At 35.8% G+C, this 14,662-nt stretch overlaps 3 protein-coding genes across 5 annotated transcripts in view; 1 reads left to right on the top strand and 2 right to left on the bottom strand.

Moving 5' to 3' along the window:
* LOC135695171 (coiled-coil and C2 domain-containing protein 2A) overlaps positions 1–1,276 on the bottom strand; it is a 47,645-nt gene extending 46,369 nt beyond the window's left edge. Inside the window, exons 1-2 of the mRNA XM_089109741.1 lie at positions 986–1,276; positions 645–687 (exon numbers count right to left, since the gene is read on the bottom strand). Of these exons, the coding sequence (XP_088965867.1) occupies positions 645–687; positions 986–993 (51 nt within the window). The 5' untranslated portion in view covers positions 994–1,276. The remainder of the gene's footprint in view (positions 1–644; positions 688–985) is intronic.
* Positions 1,277–1,362: 86 nt separating this feature from the next.
* Positions 1,363–8,505, top strand: LOC135694879 (uncharacterized). 2 transcript variants are annotated; one of them, XM_065213754.2, is made up of 3 exons: positions 1,363–1,530; positions 2,545–2,645; positions 5,912–8,505. In XM_065213754.2, exon 3 carries the CDS (start codon positions 6,109–6,111, stop codon positions 7,105–7,107), a length of 999 nt encoding a protein of 332 aa, XP_065069826.1. In that variant the 5' UTR covers positions 1,363–1,530; positions 2,545–2,645; positions 5,912–6,108; the 3' UTR covers positions 7,108–8,505. The 2 variants fall into 2 exon arrangements, with proteins under 2 accessions (XP_065069826.1, XP_065069825.1); XM_065213753.2 differs by lacking the exon at positions 2,545–2,645.
* A 1,997-nt stretch (positions 8,506–10,502) lies between these two features.
* The window catches only part of LOC135694875 (receptor-type tyrosine-protein phosphatase delta), a 29,964-nt gene continuing 25,804 nt past the window's right edge, over positions 10,503–14,662 (bottom strand). For both annotated transcript variants that reach the window (XM_065213749.2, XM_065213750.2), the window contains exons 28-29: positions 14,317–14,452; positions 10,503–12,254 (exon numbers count right to left, since the gene is read on the bottom strand). In XM_065213749.2, the coding sequence (XP_065069821.2) occupies positions 12,156–12,254; positions 14,317–14,452 (235 nt within the window). In that variant the 3' untranslated portion in view covers positions 10,503–12,155. The remainder of the gene's footprint in view (positions 12,255–14,316; positions 14,453–14,662) is intronic.

Raw genomic sequence — 14,662 nt, 5'->3', positions numbered from 1 at the left:
GGTTAATTTTCCTTTTTTAATGCTCCTGGAGTAAATGCTCCAGATTGGTTGTAAAGCTTTTAGGAGTAAATGATTGAAGATTGTGAATTTATGCACAATAAGAAGGCAATATGGAACCAAAATTAACTCATAGTGATAATAAGTTTCAAAGAACCTGAGTTGATAGACATAAGCTGGTGTAAAAAATGTTTCTTGGTAATGAAACAAACATATATTTATTGTTCTTGGGTCTTTCTCATCTGCCAAAATACAGCACCATAGGAGGTCAATAAGTCAAGTTGTTTAGGATAAACTTCTGATCAATATTGTATGCTGAAATGAACAGGAGTGAGCATTTTGCATATTTATGACTAACAGTGCTCACATTTCTGACCAATGACTAAAGCTACTATTTTAAAGCTAGTGGTTTGCTACCTTGTCAGGCATTGATACCAGCTACTTTTATATATTGCATAATCGTTCCATAGGGGGCGATGTGACTCTACATATTTATAAACTGAAGCCTCAAACTTGTATAAATATTTTATATAATGATATAATAAGAATGATAATAACATGAAATAACTAGTCTCTCTAAAAATTGAGGCATTTTGACTTGGTAGAGTGAAATATCATAAATTTAAAAATAACTAAAATAGTATTACCTCCATGGCTTGACGCCTCTTCCTCATTTTTTCTACAATGGTCCTGCAAGAAATTCAAAGTCATCAAAGAACTAACTTGGCAATAAACTTTCCTCTTAACAAAAGTTGAAGGCTTAAAAACTCATTATGAAATTAATATTATTAAATTGGTAATATTATTAATAATTATTAAAAAACAATATCTCTGTTATAAACAGTTTTTGAAAGAAAATATGTCTTGTGTTGTGAACATTTTTTTAAACTGGAATGAATATAAATAAAATACACGGATGTATTTTGCATCATAAATGGACAGTCTAATTGCCCCAATTATTTAGAAAAAATATAATCTCCAAATTTACCCTTCCATTTTTAATCCTGAATGCAACTTTCAAGCTTGCTAAAAACCTGGAATGATTGTTTCTTGTTAAAGCTCCTGCCCCACTTCAGCTAGATCTTGGTATTTTGGTCAAACAAGCGCTTGTTACTCCATCTCTTTTTGACTGGAAGAGCTTCATACACCATTTCACCTAAATAAAAATGGATTTTAATTGAGATTAAACACAATTTCTTGTTACAAAACTTCCATATTAAACATCTTTGTTTTGGAAGGCGCCACTTTGGCAATCTCACTGAGTTCAATGGAAGCCATTTTCTCAGCCTCTTTTTCGCGCAGGTTGCTAGGCTACATTACATTACTCATTGTGCTCATAGCTCACTTCCTTGTTATTTGTTCTGTTGAAAGACACCTGGACACTTCTATAAGTGCAGATGAATTTACCATGAAATACCCTTGGCTGGGAATTATTGGAGCTGCTTGAAGAAACAAGGAGCGAAACTGTGTAAATAGGATTCGATTAACAGAAGCGGCATTGCGACAAAAATCTTTGAAGAAGATTTGAACCAGGTATTTATTTAGTGCTTTGAGGACATTAGCCTTGCCGTTTTTAGAAAGTGCTTTCTACCCATCAAAATCTGAAACCATAGAAAGGGTATCAAATACTGAAAAATTGTTAATAATCGGACAGTGAGTTAACATATTTAAAATGAGGGAAGTTGCCAAACGCGTGTCAGGTTGGTTGTAACCTTTAAAATGAGCATTGTTAAGTTGTCGCTAAAAAATATGGTGGAACTTTGCGTACGTTTCAAAAAAGTAAAAAAAAACTAATATCAGCTGTATTTGAAGATGAATTATTTCTAATCTAAACTCTCTCAAATCAATTCTGGATAATCTCCGCGTTGAAATTTTAAATGGTTACTACACCAAAATCGATTACAATTTTTTCAGCTGTCTAGATACCCGATTTCTGGTAAAATTTGGATTGGTATCGAGCAGCGAAATGAATTGCTGTCGATAAGTCCCTCCCCATTTATCCCGTTTCGAATCGATGACTTTGTTTTTGTTGGTATAACTGGGTTTCACAAATAACTTCAATGATTTGCATAGCATCCTGTGTCTATCCCTTTCAACGCAGAGGAGTTCCACTGCATTCCTCCGTGTCTGTACGCAGACATAGACCATGACGAAGGCTACCCACATGAAAAAGGCCAAGCCATAGAGGAAAGTTAACGTTGTATGGAATATCCAACAAACCCCCCTCAAAGTGCGGGTGTAGTACTAACAATTGCATTCAATTAATTATCAAAATATGAAAACAAACGTTTTAAACACTGCAAAAAACAACAGCAAAAGTAAAAAATTGGCTACTTATGGGCATTAACAAGGGGGGCTCAGCCCCCTGAGCCTCCTAGCACTACACCCGTGCCTCCAGGTTTAATATGAAAATGGCATCGCATCTTGTTAATTCAAGAAAACAAACAGGAAGTTGTGCTCGTACAATAACACAGCTGGAATTGTGCGAGCTGAGACTTCATCCTACATCGTCGATTCCGATTTCCTTGATCTGTTTGTTCTTTCTAGAGTTTCAAAAATGGTTAGACGCTTTCTTGCAAGACTTAGGTTTAAAAAGGTTTCCTGCAGAAAAACATGGTGCAAAAATTAGGAATCGCATTTTACAGAGGGTTTGTGTTTGGTATATTTGCAGCCAATATCGAGTTCGTAGAAATTTTACCAGAAATAATTTTGGCAGGGCTGGAAAATGTCCGGGGAAATTTTTGGCCCAAATTCATTGCAGGAATTGTTGATGTTTGCCAGGAAATTTTTAGCGTGAAATCTCCATTGCTTGATTTCAATATGAACATTAAATTCATGTTACAATATTTCTATGGAATGCTGTTTTTTTGCAATATACATACATACTGAATAATTTTTGTTCTGCACTACTAACATAAAAAGAAGATTAGCTTTCAACCATCTTGTATTATAAGCGTCTGTTATGCCGAATTTCCGTGCATGATTTTCAGCTACTAATTTAATTCCAGCAATCTAAAACAAAGTTCATTCCTTTTTTTACATTATTAGCCATTCTAAATATGTAAAAACACTTAAAGACAGCCAATCTTGTTACGTCAATTGTTTTGAAGTTGAACATGCCCCTAAACCTGTGTGGATGTGTCCATTATTATTCGTATTTTTCTACTGGCATTCGCAAATATTTTTCATCATTTGCTTTATAGAATGTAAGCGTTTTGGTCTTAATTCTTTGCCTCTAGCACCACCCCTGATTTAAAACATTTATTTTAACCATTGAAAAATAAAATAGTATTCTTACATGTTGTATGAACTACTAGCTTTGATGATAAACCCACCCAGAGCAAGATGTATAGATATATCAATACTTATAAAGTATCTAGTTTGCTAGTACTGGTATGAAATTTAATCAAAGTTATTATAGATTTTCAGATCTACTTTCTTTAACCTTGAAAACAAACTATGAGTATCGTGCTTGATCACATTCTCCTTGATCGTCTAATACAGTATAAACAAAATGATTCCTGTTCGAATAGCTATGATCAAGACTGCAGGACCAACAATTAGTTCTTTTTAGTGTGACAGTTTTTTAGAACAAATTTTTAAACAAATCAAGCAACTTGAAATATCGTAGCCGTAACTGTTTCAAAAGTCAAACAAAAGACGCGTTTTGTATTTTCGTACCAAAAGTTTTGGCTGGATAGTCATAGCAGCAAGAAGCGTTTTTATTTTAGAATATTCTGCAAATCTATGAGATGTTGAATTCCTAGTTCCCACAGCCCGCGAATGGTTTTCTACAAATATATTTATTTACAATTTATACAAAGTCTTCGACAAAACAAACAGTCGCCGCATATTAAACAAATGTGCAACTGCATTGTTTTCTGTCTGTCTGCGGACAAATGGTTAATTAGCACTGTTCGTTTTCTTAACCCAACATTGCAGAAGACTACCATGCGTCTCCAGGGAGCCCAGAGCACATTTTAGAATGGGGGGAGCTTCAGAAAAGTTGGGGCTCTTTATGCAGTTTGCTACCATTATCTTTGATCAATCTTGATATCATACTTTAGCGAACAAGTAGGAGGGCTGTAGCCCCCGGCTTCGGCTTGCCTGCACTGGCGTCGCTTTAACTTCCACACTAGGGAGGTGGAGGGTCATTAATAGACGAAGATGTAGAATGAGAAGAATTTAGGTACTTTTTCACCTACTGATAGATGATTTTACCGACAAACTAGGGGTTTTGTAGATAAACTGAAGATTTATCGACGAATTCATGAAGTATTGGGGGGTTTTACACTGTCCCTGCTAGCTACGCCCCTGCATATTTCTCATTTGAATTTAATGTTAGCTGTGCATGGAAGGGGGTGGGGTCTCCTTCTCACAATAGGCTTATTTATGGAAATATACCGTTAATCCTCGAATAAGCCCCCCCCCCCTTTTGGGACCTTATACGGTGAATTTGGTATATTTGAAATAGCTTAAAGGGGGAATTGCAACTGTAATTTTCTGAAAGTCGATATAAAAAGCAGGTTTTAGAAACTTCTTTACTTTTATCAAGCTGATTTTGCCTTCTGTCGAAGTGCTGACGTCACAAAAATCTTAGAATTTTGACCATATAGCATGTAAGAACATTATGAAATATTGCCAAGAGCAAAATGAGTTTAGACTTAAGATTTAAATAGTTTTATGTATTCTAAATATTAAATGTTGACAACTAAAAATTGCGAAAATGCTTCATTTTTTAAGGTTTCATTTTTCATTGAATATATGATTGAGATGCTACACTTTCATTACGGAACTTTGCTACACTTTGATATACTGAAATCGTGTCAAAAATAGGCATGGAAGAAAGCGTGGGGGCTTTTTTTGTAGTTGTATGGTAGAAAAACTTTAAGAAACTTTTCAACTGATGAAGTGGCTAAGGCATTGCGTGGTACGTTGTTCTTATTGTCCATGACATTTTTAGCTTCGGTCCAAATCTTGAGAAATGGCAAAAATCCTTTGTGGCTTTAGATATTCTTTAAAGGGGTACTCACTTTTAAACCGAACTTATAGCGCTGTAAATATTTGCCTTGTATAAAAATTATCATTGTTATTATCATTATTGGGTGTGGCACTCCATACAAATTGCTGGTACATTATTGCAGGGATGGATGGGCTTACCACACAATCATATCATCAATAAGGTGATAAGGATTTTTCTTGCTTATAGACAATTTTAATTAATTAGGGATGCGTCAATCTCCGATCCTACACGAGCAGGTGCTTTTCTTATTATAACTTCATGTTTGCTTGTTTGCAAAGAACACGCTGGCCGAACTTACCATTGCCAATTTACTTACACCCCCAGTTATTTGGCCGCCCGTCATTCGTGGCCTCGTGACATCAAGAAACAGGGTAAGTAGAAAAAGATGGGGACCCAAATTTAGCAATTAGGAGATTTTCTTTACAATAAAGGCAGTAGCGAACTGTGATGGTGATGGCGGCAATTTTTGCTGGGTGAGGATGAAAAGAGGGAAGAATCAAAAGTCTTTCCCAAATTTTGACCATTTTATTCTCATCATCCGAAATTAAAGAAACATTCATTAAAAGTTTTGAGATCTTTCTGTTCAGGACCACTATATGTGTACCTGAGTTTATTACAGAAAGAAATCGTAAAACGTTTGTTTTCAAACCTTTAATAATTAATTGAATGCAATTGTAACAAATATCTGAACCACTCAGCATAAAGGAATCTAATTTTTACAGTCTGGCAGATGGGTCGTCTTAAATCGGACATCACCTTTCGCTCTTATCGGCCTTTTTCTCACTGCCTTGGTTGGGGAAACTCTAGATTTGGTGGCTGTATTGTCCGACAGTGATGAATTTTGTCTACAGACTAGTGTACTTATCAATGCTTCATCTCGATCACTTCTAGGACAGCAACAAAGGAGTCTGCGTTTTGACAAGCTAAGAAGATCATCAATATAAAGTGTTCCAATGCTAGCATTCAGCACATACATTTGAAATAATACAGCTACAAAGAAGTGCTCATCGCCAAAACGCTAATAGTAGCTTCTATATTGCTGCAAGTCTTAGAGCATATCGCTGCAAGTCTTTGAGCATTCATTCACAATGGCAGCCTGTTCGAGCACAATGTGGCCGCTAGATGTTCCAGAACATCACTTGGTTATATGGGGAATCACATGTGCGGTGCTTGCGCCATTCATTGTGATACTAAATGTCCTGTTGGTGTACGCAATGGTGAAAACAAAGGAGACAAGCAGCTTCACGTCGCATTTGGTTATTTGCATGAGCATCTCTGACACCGGCATGGGACTCGTAGTAATGCCACTCCTTTGTTGTATGATGTTTATCGAGAGCTTGCGGAGTGATTGTGTTTACCAGAAGGCTATCCAATGTATTGCTTATGTTTTCGGAAACACGTCATTCTTTCTTCTGCTAGCAATTGGCATTGACCGCTACCTTCTGATCACGAAACTGCATAATTACAGGTCTTTCATGACCAAATTTCGCCTTAAAATCATCATTTCGACAATTGTCGTAGTTTCGATAGCGCTTGCCATCATTACAGTTACAGCATACAGTTACGTGATGCATTTGATCATCATCAGCAGTAACATCCTTTGCATTGCGACAATTTACATCTTTTACGCGAAGTTGCTTCTTAGGATTGACAAGCAGTCAGCATCAATGTTAAAAGAAGATTGCACAAGCAACGAAGGCAAGCCACAAGTGAGCAAGAAAAGTCGCCGGCGTAAACGTGATATTTCTGTTGCAAGGACGATCCGAATTCTTCTTGGCACAATATTTCTTCTTTACATGCCTTACAACTTCATTTCATCAACATGGGGGTACTATAGATTTGAAATGAAGCAGGATCCTGGCCTAGCCCTCAATGTGACTGTGTTTTGGACATATGTTTTGATGTTCATCAATTGCATGGCAAATGTGCTTATATATGGACATGGGAATAGCAAGATTCGTCATTTTGTTAAAAGTTATTCGTTCCTTCATGCAGCCAGGGGCAATTTTTCTGCAAGCAGGACAGCCTACGACTCTGAATCAGAAATCACAAAAGATGACAGAAAGCAACAGCTACTATCCCAGTAATTAATTAGAAATGTTTCCATCTTTTGCACGTGAAACAAGCCTGGTTTATGACAGATCCGAAGCCAGGATTAGCAAGCATAGTGGTATGACATAATACAAGACTAGGGTTGCTACAAGACAAGGAAAATCTGTCTACGAGAATAAAAATCTTTCCTTGACTTTGTTGAAACATGTTCGCAAACATTTCTACAAATCGAAGTAGAGTGTGAAGTTAGACAACGCAAACCTGCCTAGACTGCAAATCTCTCGGAATAGGCAACGAACCCTAACTAATCGTAAAGTCTGCTCTCTTTCTTTATCTGAATTCATCGAGCAAGGACATATGTAGGTATGCATGTACAATCCCCTCACCAAAGTATTGCACCACCTCGAAGGAGGTATGCACTGTTTGAAAAGATGTGAATTTGTTAATTTTGAACGTAGGCACAGAGAGCGTGCATGATAAAGCACAACTATTCAAACATCAACTTTTGCTTGAAAGCGTTAGAGTAAACATGCTATTTGGCAATAGCATTTTCATTGTCATAGATCACTTCATTAAACCTTTTCCCTCACATTGATTCACGCCGATCATTCTTATGCTTGCCTGAATATTCCTACATGAATGACCAAAAGTCGTTTCAGACAAGAAAGCACCCTATCCTCTGGTATTATCTGTTGCTTCTGTTGTCAAAATGAATGTGTAATTTATTTTACGTAGCATGTAATACACCCAATAGTTGTAGAAATTCGACGCCGTGTTTTATTACCAATCTTTCTAAACACGGGCTGGACTCTCCCAATCTGAATATCGAAAGAGGATCAAAATAATCTCTAGCAGCTAGAACATGGTTGATTACACATAAATAGGTCCACCGAGAGGGGGCAGGGAAGAAATCGTCAAGCAAACAGGAGGCCCGCTGGTAATTAAACTGTCTCTATTTGAAATATGACTCTTAATAGCATGGTAAATTTAAGAAAAACAAACCTGTTCTTGGAAAGTTTAGAAATGCTCTTAAAATATAAATCAAAAGTAAATGCAAAACATCTATGCATTTTGAATCTAATTTGGCGCATTTAAGATTTATTGTCTTGGATAGGAAAGGGTCAAAGCATTAGTAGTTATTTCAAAATTTTCATTGACATCCATTCGTCAACTTGCTGTATTTTCTCAATTATTCATATGATTGCATAAATGCTGTCGGTTTTTCCTAGGCTTTGTTCAAGCAAGAACTTAAGAATTTTTCGTTATGTACTTAATGCTGTGTGGACTGCCTGTTTGAGCATTAAGACAGCAGCCCTGAAAATCACAGTGATTCACGTAGTCGTAACTTACTATCAATATCGTAGTCTTTATTCTGTAACCGGAGATCACTGCTTGTTACGATTAGAATCAATTCACAGTGCTAGAAAACTCAAGTTGGTTTTATATGTACCTTTCATTTCTATCTACAATTATTTTCAGTATCAATGCATAAGAAGCGCGCATTTTATTGGTGCGAGACTAGAAAATGGCCGATAAAGACTATTTTGATTCATAAGCATCGCTGAATAGCAAAATAAACCATTTATAGTCATCGAAAACTTGACCTAGGTTGGGAAAAACCTTAAACTGAAAAGATTCTTTGATTGAACGCGAGCTGTTCTTAACAATTATAACATTTTAAGAAAAAGATTTTTTTCAATATATGAGCTGAAGCTGAGCAATACTTTTATAAAAACCTTTAAAATTTGATAATTAAATTTGAAATTTGGATGATTGGAAAATTGGAGCCAGCATATTCTCATGAAAATTATTCTTTAAAAGAGAACTTTTTATAAGTATACTGTTTATAAAAACTTTCGGTCTCAGAATTATCAGATACTTATGAAGTTTATAAGAACACGACTCAGCCTCAGATCGCATATTTGTGATCGCAGAACTGACATACAGTATTCTCTCTAATTAGCGGACACCGTCGGGGCCAGAGCAAGGTGTCCGCTAATTGGAAGTGTCCGACTTTTGAAAAGTTTTGCAATGTAAGTCCCAAAGTTGAAAATAGATCCTAGTTTTGTATTTAAAAGATGTAATCAGTGGTGGCACCAGGGGAGAGCTAGGGGGCTACAGCCCTTCCGTCGAAAGCACCTAGCCCCCCCCCCCATCGGCGGAAATTTAAGGCTATTGTCGGAGCAACTTTGACAAAATAACGTTCGAAAACTGCATATTTTAGTCTTTTAGCCCCCTGTCTGAAGCTCCAACCCCTCTGTCGGAAGATTTCTGGCGCCACCTGTGGGTTTAGTCTGGGTAATTAATGACTATCGGGTTGAACTTAGACACTAAAAAAATAACCAAATTGAGCGCAAGACAACACTTTCATGGATAAAAGCTCAAAGCTCAAAGTATGTGAAAAACCAACTAGATTGTCAAGTGTCAAAGTGTTGGAAATAAATATTTGAACAAATATTCATTCGTCTCAGTTTTTTGTTCGCTATCTCTACCTTTTTGTACTGTCCACTAATTGGAAAGGAAGAAAAGCCAAATTGACTATTTTGTGCAAAGAATATTGTCCGTTAATTAGAGTGTCCGCTAATCAAGTGTCTCCTTTTTAGAAAGTTTTTTATGGTATGAGACTTTGAGCGGGGAAAAAATTTGTCCGCTAATCAGAGGTGTCTGCTTTTTAGAATGTCCCTTAATTGGAGAGAATACTGTATCTCATTTTTCCAAAAGGGTAGTTTTTATTAAAGAGTGGGTGAATTCCCCTGAAACCATATCAAATTTGAAAAGAACTAGAATAATTTTTTTAGTGTTATTACAAAAAAGTGTATATCGGGTTGTCTAGTAATTTGAAAATGGTGATAAGCCTTTCGGCAACACCAAGAATGACTGCCAAGGACTATTTTCAATAATTGCAATTCAGTTCAATACCTGGAACTTCTGCGATAAAATCTTGACAAAGAATATGCCGCTGTTGCTGTTAAGATCAGCAAGATAATAGGACTGTAGCTTATCAAAAGTCGGACAGTTTCATTGTTAGGTTTAGAATTTTCGATCAGTGATTCTTTTGGTTGAAACTATACAAAGAGATAAAATATGTTATCTGAATTAAATTGGATTGGTTTCAAACCATGTCTTAAAAATATTAAGTGAGTAAGTCCTCTCGAAATAAATATATATACTTGGTCGAAGGTCAATTCATCAATACCACAAAGGTTTTAAACGATCATAAAGACTGCAAACACCAAATATGCCGATTCATACTAACTCGTGTTGTCAAAATACAAGAACCTGATTGGCTACGATATTTGCAGAGGGAGCCAATCAGAGTTCAGGAACTGCCACAGGCAGTGAAAAATCAACGGCAATAGGGAATAGCGAGCCTATCTAGCAGAATGTCGTTCGTTGACGAAAAAGCAACTGAAAAAAGATGGCAAATAAGTTCAGGCATTTCAACGATTATTCACTTTATTATTTTCTATTAAGGATACTAAATACTAACTGATACTACAATCAAGTACAAAAGTCTAGAAAACTACAAATTCGATAATTTCAGCAGTAACTAATAATTTCATCCTAATTTAGAGAATATCTAAAACTAAAGATTTTGATTACAGACATGATTGCGATGACAATACGCAAATGGGTCTCGGGGTCGAACCAAACAGAACTTCTCAAAAAACGATCTTTACACCAGACTTTTAAACCAAGTTTTGGTGAAGTAGAAAATATGTCTGTTTTGAGATTAGCGTTGCAGATCTGGCAGGAACTATTATCACGTGTTATTGCTACGCGTGGAAACGAATGTATATATATGGTTCTCCTAGAATTTTCTTGACGCATTGAAATAATTATAAAACAAGATGTGCAGGGAGGGTGCAAACACGCGCATCTACCTCATTGACTATGTGTGCAAGTCTTATGGCCTAAAATATGTCCGTGGAGAAACAACAACTTCACGAATCCTAAAAACCCTTTAAATACTTACATAAGTTATTGGATACAAAACAAATACAAAGAATGAAACTATCAAAAGTTGTCAATCAGAAATCGAGTAAACTTCTTGATTACTGGTTCAATCTTCTACATCTATGAATTCTACTTGGTCTCATATTGTCAATATGGTGTCAGAAAATAGCAGCTTTTTTCTCCTCCAGAGTAAGTAAAATTTGCAATTATCGTAGAAATAATATATTCTTGACAATATGCTACACAACCACAACACAGCGAGCGTTCATCTCTTCTCGCTATTCATATTAGGTAGTAAAGAAAAGATTTAAATTGTGTTAACCCCCTGATTAATTTGCCTTCTGGTAAGCTAACTCTTGTGTTTATTTCCTGTCGCTTGGTTTCTGGCCATGACTGACCTTTGTGGTTGTGTGAATTTGCCAGCCTGGTTTAGTTTACCAAACAAAATGAGCTGGCTGCTTTTTCTGAAGCCCTAGGGTCTTCTGGGATTGTGTGCTCTGTTTAATTTTAAACGATCGTCGTCGCGACTCGCGATCGTATTACTTTTACAAAAGCGACTTTTAATGTTCTGAAACTAAAACGACTTTTTCCATTGCTATTTCTTCATTTTAACGAAAGATTTCACTACAACGTCCCTCTCAATATCAACTCTACTTGCTCGTGATTATTTCCATCATACAACTAAAAATACAAAACACAAACCTTGTGAAAGATAACTAGTGGCACAATACGTCGTTTTGAAAATATTGGTTTTAAGGTGATCAAATCTTAGTCATAACTTTAAGGATACAAATATACAGTTCAGAATTTTCAATTAAAAAATTAATTTAGATTTAGATTTTGAAATTTCTTGTATGACATCAGATGAATGGCAGTTGTCTGGTGGCAAAAAGGCTTGAGCTTCGGTTGCTGACATAATTTATGCTAAGTTGTAACGCATATTGCGCAAGAAGTATTCAAAAGGTTTGTGTGAATTATCATTAAGACGATAAATGATAGGGATCATTAACATTGATGCTGTTAATTTTACAGCGACAAGGAACGATCATGGTCCATTGGGTTCTATACAACATAGAGCGTATACGTGAAAACAAAATTTAGAAACCTACCCAAGAAATACAAAGAATTACATTTCTACACTGAGCGCTCCATCTGTGAAATTAGAGTAGGTTTCAAAACCCTCAAGATACGTGCGAATCATCTCATATATGAACTCATATTGCTCCTAAAACAAAGAGAAATGATATCGTTACAATTAGATGATATTCATATTGGTATTGGCTGCATCGTTGATGACAATATCCGGGAAAACTGATATTTGTCCCGGAATATCACTCATTATAACCATCAGAAATTCTCAAAAGGATTTGTGCCATCTAAAATGACAGCAATTTGGCTTTCTTTATAATTATGGGTAACAACTTCGGAGCTAGTTAAAGCCCAAAAATTTAGCTTTTTGCGGAAACGTGTCACATCACAGAGCGACGTAGAGGCTGACGACCTTTGTGTTCCTCAGTAGGCCATTTTTAAGTAAAGCTAACTAAACAGTAATGGATGGGAAGAGCAACATATAAAAAAGCTTATTTTAAATGAATTTATAGCTTATTAAGCATAAATTACAAAACTAATGGATCCTCATACAAATTCCAAAAAATCCTTCCTTCTACTGTCAAATATTTTAAACATTCCTTTCTTGATTTTCCAAATATTTTATTTTACTGAAACATTTTACAAAAAATCCTTTAGTTCCCAGGAAAATTATAGAAACTTTATAGAAAAGATTTTTGGCAAAAGTTTTACTACTCAAATAGATTTTTTTGTGAGAAAACGAATTGCTTTCGAATGTAAATAACAACCAGTAACCGCGTAGGAAAGCCAGAGAAAGAAGAGGAAAAATAATTGCATTTAATTATATATTTTACTTCAGTTTTTCCATCTTTTGTTTTTCCAGCTTAAGAAAGTAATTTAATATATCTTTACGATTGGCAAAACGTTCGATAGACCCCATCAACATTGTTTCTAGACATGGTTTCACGAGATTCTGCTTCAAAAATCCGCGTTAATAAAGATAAAAGTCAGCTGGATATAGAATATATTCAATACCTAAGCTAAGCAAATAAAAAATTCTACACGGATTAGGAAAGATTTGGAAAAGCTCAACAGAAGCAGAAAATGGCACTGTTGAAAAGCTGTCATATTTATAATGTGCCAAAACAGAGGAACAGGTGCGGAAATGGCAAACGAATCACACCTGAGAAAATATCGCTCTAAAGCAAATATGAAATAGAGCCAAAACAGTTTTGTTTTCAACTTAATCGAACATCCCAGGAAAGTATTACTCCGCATTTCAGTTTTTATTGGCTAAGAAAAAAGCAGCTGTCTAAGGCAATCGGTTCCTACGCGGCTACTGGTAAATAAAGCTTAAATGAAGAAAATTTCATTTATTTTCAGGGATTAGAATTGTAGGCAGATTTATAGTGATGCCTTCTATGGGCGCCGCTAATATTTCATGACTTGTGAATCAAGAAAGATATAAAGAATTGCAAGTCATATGTTATGTTCTATTGTTGACCTGGAAATAGAATAATTAACTGAAGTATGTATGAAGACATCATAATAAGAGCTGGCAGCCACAACTGAAAAGACATTCAAAACATCAGAATAGCAATCATAGGCGAGACTTAATATAAAAAAGGTGACTTGGTTATGAGAATGGTGTTGATTTTGTTAATTATTCTTTTAGACTGGTGTTAACGATTACAAATGATAACTGACGATGATGTATTATGATTAGATGATCAGATTCACGATTCATGATCATGATTCATGATTCATTATCTTGATTCAAATGATGATTCTGATAATAAAGATGGGCAATTCTGGTCGAAATTGCGATGATTTGCAATTAGTGTTGCTTTAAACGCTAAATACACCAACTCGGAGTTCCCGAAACCAAGACACGAGTGGGACAAAAATCGCGATAATAGTGGCCTTTGACATCAAGATTATTAAATTTCTCTGTAGCTCAAAAAGTCCATAATTAATCAACAATTTGAGATTTTAATTCTCGAAGTGTTTTTTCTATTTTCTAAAGAAGTTTCACAAACGAAAAAATTAAAGGGTAGTCTCTATCAACTTTTCCGTTAACTTGCCCCACCTGAGGAATTGAAACTAGCTATAGGAAAATAGGGCTCAATCATGACGTCTTGAGACGGTCTATTAGCATAGAGTTGCAATCAAAATCAGGAAAAGCTGAATTCAGACTAACGAGTCATGTCTTTACTCACCCAATTCCCCACGGCAATAGGAACCACCGATCGGATGGCACGAACGCACTGAAGAACATCGATAATCTGCTCAACTTTCAACCTCTCAGTACTGTTTGAAACGGCGATGAAAGTACCGCTTCTGCCGGCACCATTCCTATGAAAACACATACAAAACTTTTGTGTATACGTATTATTTGCTTACAAGTTGCTTACAAGAAAGTTATAGAATTATTAGCACCTGCAGATGTTGTGCTGCACTGTTGGAAATATTCTCAGCATCGAGGAATATCAAAAGGAATTTCTTAAACTGAGAATAGTAAAAAAGAGCCAGAAATATCATAGTGATTTAATAGGCACAGAGAAA

This window comes from Rhopilema esculentum, chromosome 8 (genome assembly GCF_057945365.1).
Source record: "Rhopilema esculentum isolate cy_ngs chromosome 8, ASM5794536v1, whole genome shotgun sequence".
Classification (NCBI taxonomy): domain Eukaryota; kingdom Metazoa; phylum Cnidaria; class Scyphozoa; order Rhizostomeae; family Rhizostomatidae; genus Rhopilema; species Rhopilema esculentum.
This window is presented reverse-complemented; position numbering and strand designations above follow the sequence as displayed.